Source organism: Indicator indicator, chromosome 2 (genome assembly GCF_027791375.1).
Source record: "Indicator indicator isolate 239-I01 chromosome 2, UM_Iind_1.1, whole genome shotgun sequence".
NCBI lineage: Eukaryota > Metazoa > Chordata > Aves > Piciformes > Indicatoridae > Indicator > Indicator indicator.
In genome coordinates this window covers 42,267,844-42,288,540 of record NC_072011.1, presented here as the reverse complement: position 1 = coordinate 42,288,540, position 20,697 = coordinate 42,267,844, and the positions used below count along the sequence as shown (strand labels likewise).

Genomic DNA, 20,697 nt, shown 5'->3' with positions numbered 1-20,697 from the left:
GTAATCCAATGAAATAGCCACTAACATCCCACACAGAAGTTTACTGATAGGACTGATCAACTATAAAATGTTAAAGGCATTCAATTTTCCTGCCCTGTATTAGTGAAAAGACTTTCAAATGTGACTGGAAAAAGTCCTACTGGCTTGAAGTCAGTAGTAGCCTGAAAAAGAAAAAAACCTGCCCTCTTCAATACACATTTAAATGTCAGCTGTGAATGAAATTCTTTTTCTTCCAAAGAAAGGCTGTATATAAATAGAAATACTGCATGGGTCTGTCCTCCATCACTGCTTGCCCCTTCTCAACATTTTATATGGGGAAATATGAGGGAGGAGTAAAAAGAAAAAAATTAAATTGAGCAAATTGAACCATCATCTGAGCCATTGACTTTACTGACATTCTACAAGCACTGTTTGTGCACACAATGCCTTCACACAGCCAAGTCCCAGGAAGCTGGGAACTATCTTCCACACAGCCTATTAAATGCCTTTTCTATAGATAATGCATGACAAAATCATATAGTATAGCTACAAAGCAACACAGGTGCCCTCTACCACAAATTCCATACCATGATACTACAGACAGAAAAAAAAGAATGGACTCCTAAAGTAATTTTATACTACTTTCACTAAAAATGTGATCTCTAAGTTCTAAAATTTCAGTACCCTAGAAAGCTTGAGATATTCTTCTCTCCCATATTTTCAATGTTGTGTATATCAAGTACATCAAGGAATGTTGTGTATATCAAGTATATCCAGGAACAGGTAGCATAAACACGCTCCATTATTTGTTTGATGGTATTTTTTGACAGAAGTAAAACAATTAGTCTTAAGCTTAGATAATACAACTACACTTGAATAAACTCCTTTTCTATTATTTCCTCATCAAACCTTTCCTCATCAAATAGGTTAGAGGAAAAGGAAGTCAACTAAAAACATGCAATATTTTGTGGAAGGATTTATATGCTAAAAAGACTTTTAGAGTTAGTAGTGCAAATCAAGCTTATAAATAAGTGAAGACCAATTAAAGTAATTTATCCTTTTTTTTCCTCTTAATGCTATTTCATGGTGATTGCCTTCGTCAAGCTTAGCATACACCTCATCTTCTCAAGTTTACTAATTATGCTAAGACATCTTTTCTCTAGTAGCTTTCCCTTTTAAAAATTCTTTGCGTATAGAGTAGATGAAATTAAATATATGCCAAACAATATCTGTGTTTAACTGGAATGTTATAGTTCTTTATTAGTGGGTGCTCTAGAAATTAGAAATATTTGTTGCCACTGTAACCAGCTATACAAATTTTGAAACAATTATTTAGCTGCAAACCTGACTATCTAATAAAACTGGAAGATGAAGCTTGAATACTTTAAAATGCTAGCCAATGAGCACTGTTTTCTGTAGTGTACAGCCCGTGTACTTCAAAAGACAGACATGAATACAGAAACCAATTCTAGCCTAATGAAGCAACAAATTGAGGCACCATTTGCCATTAGGAGCCAACAAAGGGAACACCATACTGAAAAAGAAATGTTTTGTGTACAGATAAACTAATACACAGTGCTGTTTTCAAACTTCTGAAAATGCTTGCTGCCTTTCTAGCAAAATAACCAAAACATGTGGATTCTCATTAGAAATTACAAGGATACAGAAAATGCAAACTCATGAGGTTTTTAATCATTCATTTAGGAATGAAAACTTAATGAAGAAGAGAAGAACTGAACAAAGAATAATTTATAATTTATCATACAGCAGGATACAGCAAAATTTGGACTAGCAACATGCAAGATACACCTGTTGAAAAGGTTTCCAGTAAGCAAGCTGAAAGCTTGACTGAGGATCAGGTTAGCAGTTGATTAACAGCAAAATCTATTCAGGCAGGAATGCCGATTTTTGCCAGCTTATGCTTACAGTAGGTGCTATTACTGCCATACAAGGCAGCATATTAAAGAGGATTTGTAAAGACTGAGGGAAGAAGAAACTGTGTTATTGAAGTGATTTTGAGTCACAGTAAGCCCCCAATTTTGTAAGCTCTGAAAGTTACAGTAGCTTAGCAGGACAAAATTAAAGTCTGCTCAAAAAAGGAAAAGGGTTAAGATGCACAAAATCATGAAGTAACTCTAGAAGCAGACATCTGAGTGAGTTCAGGAAATATAAAGAAAAGCAAGTAATTTGATACTTCCAGAATCAGATGACAGCTAGAAGTTACTAAGGTTGGGGGGGTTTTTGTTTGTTGTTGTTTTGGATTTCCCTTTCCCCCCCTTATCAGATCTTTCATATTCAGAATGAAAGATAACACTGAAGTTACAAGATTTCTTAATCTGGCATAGAGCTAAGCATGTATTTTGAAAATACATATGTAGTTCCAGCAATACTGATTTCCTACTTGACAGATGGAGACAGGAAAAATACAGTAATTTTTACTCAACAAGATATTCATATGCAAAAAAATGTGCTTGATTTCAAACTGAAAACTAAAACTGACCTAGGAGTTGAGGCCCCTAAATCTCAAGAGAATTTTTTGGTTAAAATAGTGGAAGTATTTTTTCAAATTCAGGGATGCTGATCAAACGTTTCACAGAACAAGAACATAAACACTGCATAGCTGGATTAAGAAAGAGATGGACACCCACCTCTTAAAGTTTCAATTATACCTTCAGACTGAAGTGCTATGAAATTGACTCACAAATCCATGAATGCTCTATCATTTCATCTTCTTCCAGTTTCCCAAGTGCATCACTCCACCAACCCATTCAATGCTGCACTTACCTTCAGTTTCACATGCTACTGAACAGCTGAAATCCACTTCCTGTACCACTCGTCCCAGTGCTTACAGCACCACAACATATTAAAATTTCTAGGCTTGTAATCCAATGGATTCAAGGCAGACTGCATTTCTTTGGATGATTTAAGTACAAAGTCTAGTTTTAACATTTTCTCTATCTAAATATTTGTTCTTACTCTGTAATAGTTTGTTCTGTACAGGACTGTTCCCAGAGGCACTAATTAAAATAGCGTTCTTGAGGTACCAGGTGTTGTTTCTGTGAATGTCTGAAGAATTCCTGCCTGAAAGGCCCTACTTTGTAAAAGTGGCTTTTCAAAAGTACTCAAACAATGTCCCTATCTGAAGCTGATATTAAAGAAATTCATAAGTGTAATGGGAGCAAAGATAGATTAATAAAGAGTGGTTTTGAAAAATTTCACTCATCACTGTCCTGCATTTTAATCATTCAGATTTCACAGTTTACCATATTGGAAGAAGAGAGGTTGCAGTATTAACAAAAGATGCAGTGGCACTAAGGGAAATTATCTGGTTGCAATTTGCATTTTTCCACTTACTAGCCTATATTCTGATTTTTTTAAAAAAGAAAACTCAAGCTTTATTGCATTTGAATTCTAGATATGCAAGAAGTATGAAGCAACTGTGCCTTAACCATCTGAAGAGCAAATTTATTTGAAGCAATTTAATATGTAGTATTACACTTATACTGTATCTGGAGACTTTGCAGCATTCTAGCACATGGTCAGCACCAAATTAGAGACAGAATGTTGTAAGGTACTTTGCAGAAGTACAATTAACTTGAAATTATTTTGGAGAGGCTCTTGAACATTTCAGAGTCTCCTGAAAGTTGTTTAAGCCTTGCTTCTAAAGGGCTCAAATAAAACACAGCAGGTATTCTTTCTTGAAGCAGGAAGATGAGGTGAAAAGAAGGAAAAGCTGGCTGAGGAGGATAGCTAACATCATGCTTCTCTCAAGTATTTATCAACCTTTATTTGCAAGCCAAGAACTAGTCTGTGGCAAATGAACAAATTTGTGGTTGTACCAAAGAGCTCAGTGAATCTTCTAGATTGAGGTCAAAACATTGGGCTCTTCTAGCAAAGCATTGCAGGTATGTATGCAATACACAGCTCACTCTTGCCATAGAAATCTGAACAACTTCATCTCTATAATAACCTGTGAAAAGTATTCTTGTGTTTAATGCAAGAAAATGTGCAGTCAGACAAAACAAGGAATTCCAGTCACCAAACTACATAATCTGGTTGACTTTGCTGTTTGGTTCATATCTGGACAAATGAGAGTGAAAATTCACTGAATTTATCTTGACAATAAATTTAGAAATCACAAGCATTTAGTCAAACAAGAAGGCAAACTAACAGCTAACCACTACCCTTTTTGTTCTACTTCAGCACTACTTAACATCACAGACATGAAACTATGACCAGAGGATGGGGAAGAAAGGAAGGACAGAAGCAAGGAAGAGCTCATGATCATGGATTTACAAAATTGTCACAGTTTAGAAAGTCTGACAAACAAGTAAAGATAGGAAGGTTCAATGTAATAACTCAGATTGCAATATAAACCAAGCAATTTATATTATATTATTATTCATAACCAAACAATGTTTTAATCTCTTACTGACTTGTTTGCCCTTTTCCCTCTATATATATAAGAAGGTAATGCTTACACAAATGTAAGGAGCTTTGCTGCTATGTGCATCTGAAATTATTTTTTTAATATGAATATTGGATTCTATACCTTTTATCTGAAAACAAAAAAAAAAAACAAACCAGTCATTTAATAAAAGTACTAACCTTTTTCGTTGTGTGGATTTCTTTTTTCTAAAATAAAAGAGAAAGGAAATGACAGTCAAGAGAAATATTAACTTCCAACTTGCCCTCACATACAATTCTTCAATACATTTGAATTAATAACTTGCTCTATTAAAAGAGAAATAAGAAAAACTTTTTTCACATCACATCTTTGGAGTGTCTGGAATGGTGAAGAACATCTTGCAACACCTTACTTGCTTAAAATACTGCTGTTGCGGTGATTAAATTTACAGGAATACAAGTACACATCTTTCTATTTCAATACCATGGCTGGAAATCCAGTATAAAAAATGTGCTAAAAATATTTCAGTAACATCGAAAAAAAAACAAAAACAAAAACAAAAAAACCCACAACCAAACCAAACAAAAAAAAAACGTGCCAACAAAAAGCAACTGGAAAAAAACCTCAAAGCCAAAAGGATGCTGGGATGATGAAGTTACTACTCAAACAGAAGTGGTTATTTCAGTGCTACTTGTTGAAGGGATCATAGTTAAGATCTAAAAAGTAAATCTGTCTTTTTCCACAATATTTGGTTTTGTTCCAACTAGCAGTAGTTTAAGATATTCAAACTCTTCAAAAGTCTTATTTCGTAAAAATAAACAGGCTGTAAGGAAAGCCTTGAAGAATTTTTAAAGTAAACTTCCCTCCTCCTGAAAAATCACACAAATATTTAGGTACCATCTTGTAGTTTTACCACAGAAAAAAAATGAAGTTGATCAGAGGTAGTGTTATTTCAGGAACATTACAGAATAGAAACCAAGAATCCTCCTCTTGTTAAAAAAAACCAACCAAAACTAAACAAAGACAAACCAACCAAAACAAAACAAACAAAAACACCCCACCAAAAAATCCCAAACAAACAAAGGGAAAAGAAAAACCACAACCCTGTAAAACCAAAATAAAAGATGCTTTGCTTAATGTCTGGTTTGGTGGCTGTGAAGTTTACTACGCTCAGTTAAACTCTGAATACAAGAGATGGGACATTTTAATATTTCTGAATCAGAAAATCCACATTTCTGAGGTACACATACAGAAGTTGTTTACAGTGCCAATATGAACACAATAGTCGTACTGAGCCAAAGACCTAGTAGCTTGTTTATGACTGTGGTCAGCTGGGAAAGAGTACAAGAAAGTACTTGAACTTCTTCATTACACCCTTTCCTGTGATCCATGGCTTTGGAAAACAACCAGGTAAGTACATGCATCATTTTACTGAACACCCTTTGACAATCTTTATTTGCTACGTGTTTGGTTAATAAAATCACGCTGAACTGAAGATCTGAAATCTAGAAGTTAAAATTGATTTTTTGGTTAAAACAAAGGAATCTCAGAAAAAGCTTTAAAGTTTTTGGGTTTGTTTTGTTTTGTTTTTAAATCTAAAATTTAGTATCATATCTGCTCCCTCAAGAGAAATTAAAAATCATTAACTATGACAGTACTTTAATTACAAATAAAAATAAATTTACAATACTAAGTAATACCTCCCAAAATTAAGAAAGGCAAAACTAAAAGATGCTAACAGGAAAAGGTCAATAGGAATTCCTAACATTTTTACACAGTAGCAATGACTTTGCAATATGCTGCAATTAGGATTAGCCTACTCATGAGATACTGATGATTTAATGTTCAAGGGCTGCAAGTTAAAGAGAAACTGAACAGGAAGTGTTCTATACCAGCTTCCCATTTTTTATCCATGCTATATCTCAGAGGTTATTATAAAATAAATCCTACAAAACTCAAAATTACAACTCAGATTTAAGCATTTTTAAAGCCTCGTCATCTGTATAGGAGCTGTGCTGACAGTGGAACTCTGTAGTTCAAGGGCATTCCAGAATTCCCTAAACTTCTAGAACAACGTTTGACTCTTACATTCACATAAGAGGTGATCAGCAAATAAATGAAGAAAGGGAACTATGATTCCATAGACACACCGAAGGAAGAGAAGCCCATGCATAAATCCTAAAAGAGATGCCAACAATGTGGTTTTGATAATCTAACAAAAACACAAAACCTTTTACTGCACTTACCAGCAAAGCATTTGGAACAGAGATTCATAGTCTTGCTGGACCTGAGGCAAAAATAAAAAAAAAAATAGAGCTAAAAAATTCATTATAATTCTGAGCAATACAGGGAAGTTTTGGGGGAATGAAGCAAGGGTACAGAGAGGGTAAGAACTTAAATGGCTAGGAATCAAATGTAAGGGGCTAGAAGTGGCTGAACTTGGAACAGGGACAAGGGAAAAAGACTTCATATGGGCAATCTCTTTCCAATTTAAAGAGCTTCCAAAACATGGCTTTCACACATTTACCTCATATATGAAAATAAGCTCACTTTACCATTCCATTAATATTATACACTAATTCATATCTTTCTATTGCAATATGATAATAACGATAGACAGGAAGAGCCAACACATTCCACTTGAATATTAGACTCCCCTTGGCAACCGCTCTGCAATCCTGACAAATCCTGACTACAGTACAGCAACAGAGAGATTACAGTATTGGAACTATAAGGACATAGACAGATGTGCTCTTGGAAATCTAGCCTGAATGACTTAAGAAGTTATTACCTCAAGCTGTTCATTAGTACCTGCAGATGCATCCAGCAGTAATTTAACCTGCCTGCCTTTGCACTGACATAGACTAGGATAGCTCATATGATCCCTCAGTGTGGCTCAGCTTTGAGGACAGGAACCTTTAGCTAAGAGAAAAATCAGCTGGAGCAAGACAGCAGTATCTTAAACCTCGCAGTTGTCTCCTAAGTGTTTGTGCAATTATGTCACAAGTGCTCACCCTCATAAAGAAATCCAATAGGATCATCCCAAATAAATAAGTAAATAAATAAATCTATAGACCTCCCTAGGGTTACCATGAAATTATCCAAAGCAATACAGTATGGGAGAATAAGTTTCTCCCTGTTTATGAAAAATTTTCTTCTAACATCACAACATCGCCTTTACAAAGTGAGCTGAAGAATATCTTCTGAAGTTCCTTGAGTGTTGAAGTGTCTTTAGATAAGAGCAACCCAGTTTCTGTTCCCAATATTTGATTTATTCGGCGTTTCTGAATCAGCTCTGCCACTACGTGTAAGCATTAACACCATCTATGCAAATTAATTCTGCATACACAAAAACAATTGAAACTACAAAACCAATTGTTTTGTATTTCCAATATGGACAGAACTTTGAGATGAGATCTGCATCTTACAATATGCATATTATAAAAATCAGAACTGCTTACTATCTTGAGAAGTCTCAATAATTTTTTTCAATGCAATTATACCACAAATGAACGCACCTATCAGAAGAATTATAGAATTTGTCCCTTTCCTCAGAGTTTGCAAAAGGAATTACTTTCAGGTAACAAAATCAATTCAGACTTGGTCAATCATATCTTATTATTAGTCACATCAAAACATTACAGATACTTTTCAGTTCATGCATATTTGAAAGCTGGTTTATAACAGGCTCAAAAATTCTAGGAGAACACAGTTCACTGCAGATATGAGACATAAGCATTTGCCATCTATAGCAAGAGCCACAGACACATGAAAGCTAGTTTTAAATGCAAACAGTAAGTGCACAGGACAAAAGTTAATTCCCAAGAAAAGAAATGCAGAACAGCATTTGTAGCCATACAAGTACATCATGAAATCAGTATATACTCAAAGATTCAATATCTATGTTGACAGTCTGCACAGATTATCTACCTTCAAAAGAACTGCAATTAAAAACAGCATGGTGAGTCAACACCTACAGCATTAGTGTGCTGCAGTTCAGTACTCACTGCTTATGGGTTAGACCTTCTGGAGCAGCTCAATATGCCAGGCAGGAGCTTCTCTGCAAAGCCATTAAACCCCAGGGGCAGCAAAGAAAAAGAAAGGCAGAGTTCAGATGGTTCATATCGATGACATTGGAATGGGCAATGACAAATGTTTTCAGTGGTATAATCAACCATCTCAAATGTTAAATATCAATTCAAAGCCTCAAACAATATTTACTTGTCAGCACATCAACAGTGGAAAACACACACACACAACATCCAGCTAGGTATGTGGGGGGAAAAAAAAAAAAAAAGCTGCCAGTTATTCATAATACAAAAATACCCCAGATTTTCTGAATGGGCAGTGCTACTAGAAAAGTGACCTTGTGAGCTAAGTAACTTCAGTTCACTGTTACAGTGTCAAGGATCACTTTCTCTCTGATGCTTTTCTATGGTTTTTTTAAGGCATACAAGTCAGTCTGAGGCTGCTATATAACATGAAAGTCTAAACTATGAGTGGTTTGTTATTTTTTAGTTTCTCTTACAGTCACTTATGTCACTGTGGATCCATCAATATTAAACTAGAACTAAGAAAATGACATTTTTTATTAAAGACAGAGTAACAGTGTTGATCAACAATCAGCTCCTTTTTGAAAGTGCAATATTTAACTAGCACGAAAGCTTACAAAGAAAATGCATTAAGCAGCTTACATACGTCAAATTCGCTAGGTATTATCTGTCATGTCAGTATCTGTCAAGTAAAACATGTTTTTGACAGTTCTTTGTTAGACTGCAAATCCCTCCTCCTATTGCTACAGTTTCTTCTTTACAGGAGGCAAGATTTCTCTCACCACACTCTCAAAACTGAGCAAAACTGAATATTGCTGTTTTCTCTGTGAAATAAATCTTGTTAACCACATAGCTATTTTACATTAAAAACTTGCCATTGACTCCAACATTCATCAGAAACTCATGCTTGCCAGGCAGGAACACCAAAATATAAAATTTATTTGCTACTGATAGCCCTTTCAAATATATCATACATCTGTAATATCTGTTCTTTATAGAGGTAATTTTATTTGAAACACTCAAATCTTTAAGGTACTGAATAGTTCTGGTCGTGACACAGCCCTGTTTCCACTTCATAAGAAAGAGACAGTCACAGCAGCCAACTCCACTTAGAGCAGGTGATTTGCAGGGAAAGCAAGACAATTCAGATTTCTAGGAACATAAAGTAAAATTATGAGTCTACAGGAGAGTAAGGCACAGTGAAGCTAAAATTCAAACTCAGTCCTTGCAACAAGAATTGCATGTTTTAGACTGCAAATCTTTAGGCTGACAACCAACATTTTGACACCCTGCTGTCAAAGGTTGGTGATATTTGACATGCTCCTGAATTAGATACAAAATCACCATGTTTTTTAACCAGACATATGAGGACAATTACCAGATTTCTCTCATAAAAGACAGCTTCATGCTTAGAGACACCTAATCAGAATTACTTCAGTATATCCCTAGAAAGCCAGTTTTATATTGATAATTTACAATCTTCACTTGTATATAATTTAAGATGGTATTCAGAAATACATTCATATTTATGGATAAATCAAGTCAAATAGAATGGTATTATCTCCAAGGCAGAGTATAAAGCTGAACCCTATTTGAAGGTACTTCCATCTGTCAAAAAGAAACCATTTAACTAGAGGGTGACACAAAATTATTATGCAGATTGGAAACCACAAGGTGAAGCAAGCTCAGAAGGTCAAGTGGCAGAGCAAGTTAGAGGCAGAGGATACTTCAAGCCTGCTAGAAAACCCCAGAGGCTACAGAATGATTACATGCAGTAGTTCTACAGGGCTCAGTCCAAAATGAATGTATGTATTAAAAGTGCTTCCATTTTCAAACAAAAATCCCCACCACCTTAATAACACAGCCATGAAAATAGTAAAAATCACATAGCACCTCTGAGGAAGAAATTTACAGAAATGGGAAAACCTGGAAGCTAGATTTATACTCTAAGTAATGAATAAATTACATGTCAGGTTAAAAATAAAGGAATATTTGAGGCTGTTCAAACTATCATCCTTTACTTGCACTGTTGAGCAACAAATGTCCATAGCGAAAGAAACTATGCGAGCTGTCACCCAGATGCACAAGCAGACCAACATAAGGATGTAACTTCAGTGCTATCAACATCTGCATCTCCAGTTAAAAGTGCATAATGCAAAGTGAGAGTCAGCAAGAGGCATCAATTATCGAAAATAATATACTTCAAATTCTATGTATTGATATATAACTAATCGCTTCCCTGATTTCATTTTCACCTCTTCCAGTAATTTCCTCTGAGGGTGTGGCCTTATCTCTATCTAGTCCACTAAAAGCACTAAAACCACTTAAAGTTATTTCCTTAAATTTATGCCCTATATACTATGAATTATTCCTTTTCTTTCTTGTCAGGAGTATACCATTGCAAGGTACCATTCAAATCAATGTGCATTCTTCTCTGCTTCACTGAAGTTTGCTCTTCCTTTCCTCTCTCCCAGCACATGACTGTATAACCTTATCTATGATGGTATTGTATGGAAACTTATAGAATGGAGCCAAAATTCTGGCCATGAATCTTGAAGACTGTTAGACATAGAGTAGTTGGTCAGAACAGCCAGAATCTACAAAAATAATCAATCTTAATCTGAATATTCAAGAACAAATTATATGTGTAAATTATGCACATTTGAAGGGAGTTAAAAGCAGCATACAGAAATTTACCTGATCTCAGGATACTCCGTAATGCACTTTCTACCAAGAAACTTAGAGCTGCACATCTAATAAATACCGAAGGTTTTGTGACAAAATCCTGCATTTTCCAGTTAAAAGCACTTCCAAGCTTCCTCATCCCGTCTTTAAAAGGATAGGAAAAAAGCAAACCACAAACACTAAAGTCTAATACTAGCTTAACTCCACACAAGTGCCAAAGAGCAATACAAAATGTGCAGTTTCATTTGTACTAGGATGTCTCCTACACTTTAAGGTAATAGTGAGCTGCTTTATTGAAGTAAATTCTCATCAATAGCAAGAATTCTGCAGCTGCACTAGAGTTAAAATAAGTAAACATTGCAGTGTAGGTAGTATATTCTCAATGCTTGATAAACAGCAGCAGAATAATAGTCATTCTTGAAAATACATATTGTTAAGTTGTTTTTACAGGAGAGAATAATAAAGAGTTCGGAGAAAAAATGTTTTCATACAGCATATATAAATTAGATACTTAAGCCACATATGCTAATTAAGTATGACTGCAAAATCACAGATTCTTCATTTTTATTGGGAACAAGGTTTTCCAGCATATCTAGAAATAATTCTTTAGGATTCAGTCTATGACTTAGGAGTAGGAAAATATCTGCACCATTGGCACACTAATTGTATTAGGGATTAAATGCATCATGTTAAATGTTTCTTGGTCCCCTTCCACTACAGCAATTAGAGTGGGATCACAGTCACTACAGCACAAATACATCTTATCCCCTGAGTGATACCTGTTCAAGAATGTGAGGAGCTGCATGTTTAAAAAGCATTAATGCAATATGAATCACATTATTAATTAGTTAAAACTATGAAGAAGCCTTCTCCCTATACATTCAGCACGTACTGTTTCATGTATTTAGCGACACAGGACAAATATACGTTACATCAATGTATTTAGACTACTGTAGTTAATGGTCTGTCACCATTTCCATTATAAAGCAATTTTCAAAGGTTTATAACTCTGCTGAAGAATTCACACTGAGCTGTATCTTGGCATACAGCAAAAGAAAAACTATAGCCCACATACGTTTACTTTCATGCAACCAGGCTAGAGGATTATTTATCATTAAAAAAAAATTGATCCAATTTTGTACTGCCCCTACACTTTTCATCATTCACTCACAGCATACAACACTTCACCTTGTACAGGAAGGAGGTTAATTAGACTGCATTAATAAGATCCTCAATTGTGCTTTGAAAGTTCTGTGTATCCTATCACTTCTGAAGAAAGTCATTTTACTTCTATAAATCAGAAGTCACCTCATTGATTTCATATATGCAACAAATCTCATACTTACAGTTGCTCAATTTACGATCTTGCTAAGGGAATACTGGCAAGGCTTTTTTAGACATTTTAAACAATTATTCGTATTTTCAGACTGAGGCAGCTCAGTTATTCTTCAAGAATAACATATGCCAAATTTCTTTCAAATCAAAGAGCAGAAGTGGAGCATGTCAAATGCAGGTGGGCCTGTAAAGAACTTGGCAATCAGAAACAGAATCACAGAATGTTAGGGATTGGAAGGGACCTCTAGAGATGGAGGCCAACCCCCCTGCCAAAGCAGGATTACCTACAGCAGGCCTCACAGGGAGACAATTCAGATGAGCTTTAAAAGTCTCCAGTGAAGGAGACTCCACAACCTCTCTGGGCAGCCTGTTCCAGTGCTCCATCACCCTCATCAAAAAGGAGCGTCTCCTCATGTTGAGGTGGAATCTCCTGTGTTCTAGCTTGAATCCATTGTTCCTTGTCCTATTCACTGCGCACCACTGAAATGCGACTATCACCTTCATCTTGAAGCCCACCCCTCAGATACTTATTGACGTTGATATCCCCTCTCAACATCCACATACACTCAGAAACAGATTTTTAAGTGAACTAAAATCTCTAAGTATTATTCAAATGCAGTCAATGCCCTCTACTTTATCAGCTGTTCTATCCCTACATGCTCAGTGATGAGAACTCTAGTTCAATTAGAAAACTGTTATCAGTAAAATTTTATTATTTCTATTACAGTGGGTTTTTGCTTTGAAAATATATGACTATTCTGGTTTTGGACGTCTCATTTTCACCATGAGCAATTTAAATGCTGCATATCATTTCTAGATTTTTGTGAAGCTGCTGAAAATGATGCGTTGGTTAGTGAGTCACATTTGTAAGGCCCTCAATTTGAAATGAAATGGAGGGTAAACTTTATGCACAGCACAGCGTGCTAGTGCAATGCCCTTCTGGCAGCTTTCCACACTCACAAGATATGCTGATGCATCCCAATGAAGTAGCTGTATCCCAATTTATTATTTTTTTCAATGGCTACACTAAAGCATTTTTTAAAACTATGGCTGAAAGCACTTGTCATGTTTTAAGTATACAAAGACATTGACGTGCTTTGTTGACAATAAGAGCACAAATACACAAGAGCAGGATGAGGAAATAGGGAAAATACACAGTAACGAAGCAGCTCCTTACTTTTACAAAACATATCATGGGGTTCTGACACAAAAGCACTGACAGAATTTCAGTTTAAAGCCTTTTCCAACAATTAATACAATAAACTGCAAAGAATCCAATGCACCTAAATGAGGTAAAATAGATTGTAAGAACTTAGATTTTATTCAATTCAGTTTCTACCTGAGCTCACAACGTTCTTGCCTTTTAGCAAAGCTAAAACACTTCATAGTCCCATGTTTCCATACTTTCTTCTAAAAAAAAAAAACACCACAAAAAAAACACCACACAAACCAAAAAGCCACAAAAATCTCAGCACCAAAATCCTATACCGAACATTCCCCTGCAACTCTCCAATGTATTTTTTACAAATATGTGTAATCTCCTATTTAAAGGACAGTAGAAAGGTTGGGATACTAAGTTTTAGCAAAATCTAAGAGGCCTTTGTAAAGTAGGAATAAAATGTGAAGGTTGTGATCTACCCACCTTCCACAAATTCCTCAAGGACATTATTCTTTATGTGCATTGCAGGCAATAATTAACATTGCCCTATGACAACACAATCATCTTCTTCAGATTTACAATACAAAAATCATATCAACTTTATCTTTTCCTTCCCATCAGATACTCCAGTGATAAGCAGCACTTGGAAACCTATTCCATTTGTGTTACTCCTTTTATCCCAGGGTCAACAATAGATAGTAAATGGTAAAACATTGTTAGGAAAAAGAAATAAAATCTGTAAGAAACCTCAAGAAAGTATCCATTTTGTCTCCTGACTTAAAGACGTGGCTAACTATATATCAAGCCTCCCTAAGAAACTTTCTTGAAACACTTCCTGACTTGAACAACTAGATTTAACTTAGAAAATATGAACATTTTTAAGTCTTGCTCATTTTAAGCCCAGTATATCTCTGCTTTATGCCAAAGTGCAGAGAAGCTTTTTCTTTTTTTTTTTAAATCAATTTTTTTAAAATCAAATCAAAATTTAAATCATTTTTTTTTAAATCAATAATTTTCTGTATTAAAATAAAAAAGATACTTTTAAATCCCTGGCATTATAATGGGTAAGAATGGTTAGAACTTTTGAATGCCAGGAAAAAAAAAAAACAGCCTTGCAGCAAAGTATTTCAAAGACCTTGCCTGTTGTATGCATATTAAATAACATTTACAAGGTCAATTTACATAAACCAGCTTTAAAAAAAAATGGTGTTGCTAGTATTAACAAAACACATTAACCATGTCTGGTTTAAGTACTGTGTCATAAGTGTTCTCCAAAAACTAGCATAACAACAAAGAGAAATCCTTTGTTACAGAGGTCAAATATGTGTTGTCAAACACTCCACAGGCAAAAAGGAGTTTAAAAGGCTGACCATCCCAAATATGGAGAGAGAAAGCACTTTAAGGTGCACTATATGCAAAAGGAGGAGTCAGAAACCCAAGCATTATTTTGCTTATTCATTTCCGTGAGTTAAAGCACAGGAAGCTAGGTTCAGAAATAAGGCAGTCAGAAAGAAGAAGAATGATAATCTGTTGGACAAAGCAAGAAAACATTGCTGTTCCAGGACTTGCAAGGAGCTATGTCCTCCCATTCAGTAATGAGCAGGTTGTCCAGCAGGACACCTTGCTTGCACAGACCTCCCTGAGCCACCCCCAAAAGCATCAATATAACAACACATTTTTGTGAATGAGTGACAATCTCACTTTTATAGTCTTTTGCACTCCTCTGCTTATTGAACCCTTCCGGAATCGCATGCTACAGTAGAATTATAGCACTTCCTGAAAAGCAGTTGAAGAATTTTGTCAAGGTGCCTGCAATTTTCCCGTGTGACCTACTCTAGATGATCCTGCTCTGGCAGGGAGGTTGGACCAGATGGTCAACCAGAAGGTCCCTTCCAACCCCTAACATTCTGTCAGTCTATGTTATTACACTGTTCATAGATACACATCTATCTATAAGAAGCTAGTAGTATATAAGTTAGAAGACACTTTTTCTCCTCCCCCATTTAAAACAGAATTCAATAAAGTCTAAAAGAGGTTAGCTGGAGGTTCACTGCTGGAAACTGACTTTCTTTTATCCTAGCTAGTCTTGTACCCAACTGTACAGTAAGGAAGCAGCATGGCTCTTACTTTAGCCAGTGCTGCCTCTACATCTGACTACACACAGTCATTTTCAGTTCTCAGGTGGGGAAATTGTAGCCACATCTCATGATACTGCTCTAGAGAATGAAAGCATTTCAGGTCTTTAGGAATTTGAAATTAATCCTATCAAGGATCCATCTACACTAGGAGCAATCTGTCAGTTAATTATCAAACAAAACATTCCTAAAAACAGATTCACCTGTAATGGCAGAAAACAGTTCTGCCCTGCTGGTACACTAAAAGAGAAAGGGAAAACAAACAACGAAAAAACCCAAACAAAATTTAAAAAAAGCAAAACTGAAACAATAAAACCCAACAACAACCAAACATCCAAACATAAAAAGTCACTGGAAACTCATCATAACCAGGGGAAAAACACTGAGGTCCCTTCTAGCAGACTGTCAGTTGTATTTCAACTACTCAGAATCATCTTGCCTAGCACCAGCAGGTCTGAATGCTTGTCTCAGTCACCCAGAAAATTTTGGTCAACTTCCTAATAGCACTCAGGGAGAAGTCTGTACTAGATTTCAAATCTCTCAGGTAATGAATGCAGACTCCTATAGCCTCAAAAAAACCCCAGAGTCAAAGAAAAAAAAAAAAAGAGAATGCCACTCATTTGCTATATTGCAGAAATGTTCTAAAGTAATATTTACACCACACTTCACACAAAGTCTTAGCCCAGAACACTTTGGATATTTAACCTTGAGAAGAGATCTCCTCTAATATGTAACTTCCAGATTTTCTACCACAAAGCCAGTTCAGCACAATTCCAAGCAATGCAGCATTTCTAACCAGCAAAAAATTACTCCTGAAGTGTGGTCATGAAACACTACAAGACTGAAGCACTGACATTTTAGCATGCGCTTATTTCATAGGCTTAAAAGACTCACTATTTGAAAATAATTTTAACTCCTGTTCACCACTGTAAAAGTTTCTATGCTTCTACTATTATCACAGAATACATCCAGTTGGAAGAGACCTCAAAGATCATCCAGTCCAACCCCCAACCCAGTACTGAAGGGTCAACACTAAACCATGTCCCTAAGCGTCAGGTCCATACACTGCTTAAAACCCTGCAGGGATGGCAACTCCAACACTGCCCTGGGCAGACCTCAACATGGCATAGAACACTGTAGATAATTCCTTACGCTGTAAATCAGTACTTCTTCCAATCTACTACAAACATTCAAACCACCTACCCACAGGCATACTTCCAGCTACCATCCATCAAACCTGAAGACCACCAGAATTTATTAAATTAGAATCAGAGACATGAACATCAAAACTTACTGCTTATTTACTTATCAGCTGGAAATGTAGACAGACCAATATTCTTTAATCAGAAATCAAGTCTTTATTTTTTAAAATGCATTAGGGTGACTGAAAACAAAAGAAATTATGCAGGTGCTGTGACGTGTGCAACTACAGTCAATTTTTAAAATGTCTTTTAAAAGCAAATTTTTTTTTAATTACTTATTTTGCTAAGAGAATTTTCTAGTATAAGCTAGTATAATTTAACTGAAAGTTTCTAAGAAAGATCAGCCATGTCCCATGATACTCTCTAGCTACACAAGAGGTTAATTTAATCACCTTTTTTTTTTGAGCACATCCTATGAAGGACTGTCTAATTATTTCAGTGTTTAATTGATCTTTTCAGCAAACATGGCCTGGGCTCCAAACCTCAGATGGGCTCTTGGCATAAAAATTCTGCAGAAATCTTGGGGAAAAAAACAAAAATAAAAGTCAGACATGGCAACACAAAAATGGCAAAGGCAGTTGGCAAGAGAGTGCTCATCTCCTATTAGGCAATGTTTACTCCCCCTTGGCCTTCACACATAGCTAAAGTTTGAAAATTAAATTGACTGTTTATTCAGTAAAAACTCTGATGATCGTATATACTTTCAAATATACCATAGGTACAAACACCCAATGGGTTGTACTCACACCCCTAAGCTGATGAGGCATCACAGAAAAGCACCCACACAGGACAGAAGTTAGCACACTTGCTTTCTGCTGTGTTACAAAATCTGCACTCTGTGGGTCTCTAACAGTTTGCACTGCACATTTATAATGCTCTAGATACACTAACATATGTGAAGCATTTTATAACTCAAACTACCAGCACACAATGGTTCCTGCTGTTGCAAACACTGAATCAGCGGAACTACTAGAAACACTAATGAGAATTTACTGCATGAAAGGAAATGTATTACAGAAACAGGTTATCACACTAGTATCAATGGATGAGTCACAGTAGGACTTAGAACAAGTTCAGATCATCCCTCAGTTCAACAAAACCCAAGCTAAATCACAGCCTGTTTACATTTGTATTGCAAAGCTGCAGTGAATGCCACCTGCAGTAGGCACTACTATATGATAATCCAGCCTGCAATGCCTGCAAATAAATCTGTATGGAATAATTACCACTCACAAAAATTGGACTCTCCTATTAAGAGCCTATCACAGTACATAGCAACCAAATACATCTATTGATATAGTGGTCTTGTACATTATTGATAAAGGAGGAAATGTTTAATACTGTATTAAGAGAAACAGGATAAATCTTACAATTCATTACAGGATTCAGTATCGCATATGCAAAATAAATGAGAAGGTTGCCCAGTAAATAAAAAAAAAAATGGGTAATCTACAGAAAAATGTATTTGTTTACCTCCTCCATCACAAGAGTTCTGGTCTACTTTTTCCTGCTTCTCTTTTCAGCTTAAGAACTAGGAAATCAGAAGATGGGAGGATGAATACATTGGGAAGTTATGGCCAAGAAAAAAAAATTCATTAAAGCAAACATGGATATTTAATATATTTTACCAGAATAAGAGAGGCATTGACAAAATGCTTGAGCAGTGAGAAGTGAACAATACCATGTATTTCAACTCACTTCCTGCTCCCTCAGCAAAAGTTTGGGAAAGCTCCCACTTTTGCTGTTGAGACATTATTAAATTCAACAGAATCAAAGTAGTTTGACAGTCCCAGCAGTTCTATTGATAAATTTAAAAGCCTTTAAGTGTCTCTGTAAAGATTAAATCCACAACAGAATAGAAAGAAGAGACACTTTCTTTGAGCAGTCCCTTTTTAAAAACCTTAGTGGCTCAGGCTTTTCAATGGCTGAAGCTTCAGACTTCAGAAGTAAATTTTCCTCAAAATTTAATTTGTGGGTCATCTGAGAATTAGAATTATCAGAATTTCCAAACACTGATAAATCTATGCATCACAAGAAATGACCAAATTTTGCTTCCCTTTATCCTAAAGTTTAGAAAAATATATCTTCTTTGCTGAAGACAACTATACAGAGTAAATGTTTAAACAAATAATAAAGTACTAAGGCACATGGCTTCAATAAGTGATTTAAGATTTATGTGTTTACATAATAGAAGAACATTCCTAATATCATCAATTTATGGCTTGAGAAACATGTTGTAGAGAAACCCTGAACTGACTAGAAGTCATAACAAGCAACATAACACACTGCAACAGTCAAGCTGATGCAGTCAGTGCTTGGTTTTAGTAACACAGGAGTACAGATATAAAGATATATTGCTTAATAATAATTTTCTCTGACAACTTTCTAAACACACTTAAGAATTGCATGATTCTTCAAACCCTCACATTTGACATTAAATGCCTTAAAACAAATTCATTTTTGTTGCAATGCTCATAATGGGGAAAAATGAAAAACAAAACAAATCTTTCCATATCCCCAAGAATCTCATACTGCTTTTGTTATTAAGACTAAATTTTCTTAGTGGTTATCAGCCAGTGACCACTTTCCTAAGTTTCAGGATACAAGCACAACTCTAGCTTTCATTTAACTAATTCACTGGTCATAGTTTACCCATCAGCTACAGCAATACAACCATCACTGTCTCAGCAGTTTCAAAGGAACAGAAGTTATATTAATTTTTGTATTTCTGCTACTGTGCAAGAGAAGCATAACTACGCTGCAGCAGTTTTCATTTTTCCCTTATAACACCTATACTAAACCCAGTTACACAATACAGGCAGAATTTTTTTCTTTAATACACTGTGAACATTCCATCCCAGAGCATGCAAGAAGGGCCAGAGGCCTCCTCAGTAACAGACACAGAATGGTCCAAACAGAGATAAGGGGGAAAAAAAGTGTTTGACCAAACTGCATCTTTCCTCTCAGACAGACTGGGACAGACTGTCATATCTGTCTTTCCTCGTACTGGTTTTTGTTCCTTAAAGATGAGCATCTTATTTGGAATCATCACTTTCAGTTGGAACGAAAGTATTACATGGGTAAAAGAAAAAAAAAAAATGAATTGGACAACCCAGATGAACACTCCAGTCTTCACTCTTGAGAGAAGTTTCCCTCATGTACAAAGTGATGCCCTTCATGTATCAGGCCCAAAGGCTTTGACAATTTTTATCTTACCATTACACAGCTGAAGGTCAGTGATCGTAGCTATACTTCTGGCGTTTATAGTATATAACAAAAAAAAAACCAAAAAACCAAAACCCACAACGTAATTTTATAGAAGTGTCTCAAAAAGTTAATCAAGAGAAAGCAGAACACCTCTAAAAACATCAGCCTTCTCCAAAAAAAAGCTACATTGTATGAAAGCTCCACATTCTGTTGATACTGCATTATGAAAGCAGAATTTGTATGTATAGAATAATGCAGTTTTTCCATTACCTGCACCTGTTATTCCCCCTACAGTAGCCAATGTCTTGTTCCATACTGGAAGCAATGTACTTTATTGCCCAACTAAGGAAAAAATCCTATTGCCACCAGGACTCCCCACATGCTTTTACAGCATGCAGTCTAAAGCAGAAGGAAAGGAGAAATTTTCCATCAGATACTTAAACATATTTTAAGATAAGGCTATGTAGAAACTTGAACCAGTTAAAATGCAAGAGGGGAACAGATCTACTAAATTTTGGATTTCCAAGTTTTTCCT

At 35.7% G+C, this 20,697-nt stretch overlaps 1 protein-coding gene across 2 annotated transcripts in view; it reads right to left on the bottom strand.

The window, feature by feature from the left end:
* The window catches only part of ZFAND3 (zinc finger AN1-type containing 3), a 137,367-nt gene that overhangs the window by 98,164 nt on the left and 18,506 nt on the right, over nt 1-20,697 (bottom strand). For both annotated transcript variants that reach the window (XM_054398384.1, XM_054398391.1), the window contains exon 2: nt 6,634-6,674. In XM_054398384.1, the coding sequence (XP_054254359.1) occupies nt 6,634-6,674 (41 nt within the window). The remainder of the gene's footprint in view (nt 1-6,633; nt 6,675-20,697) is intronic.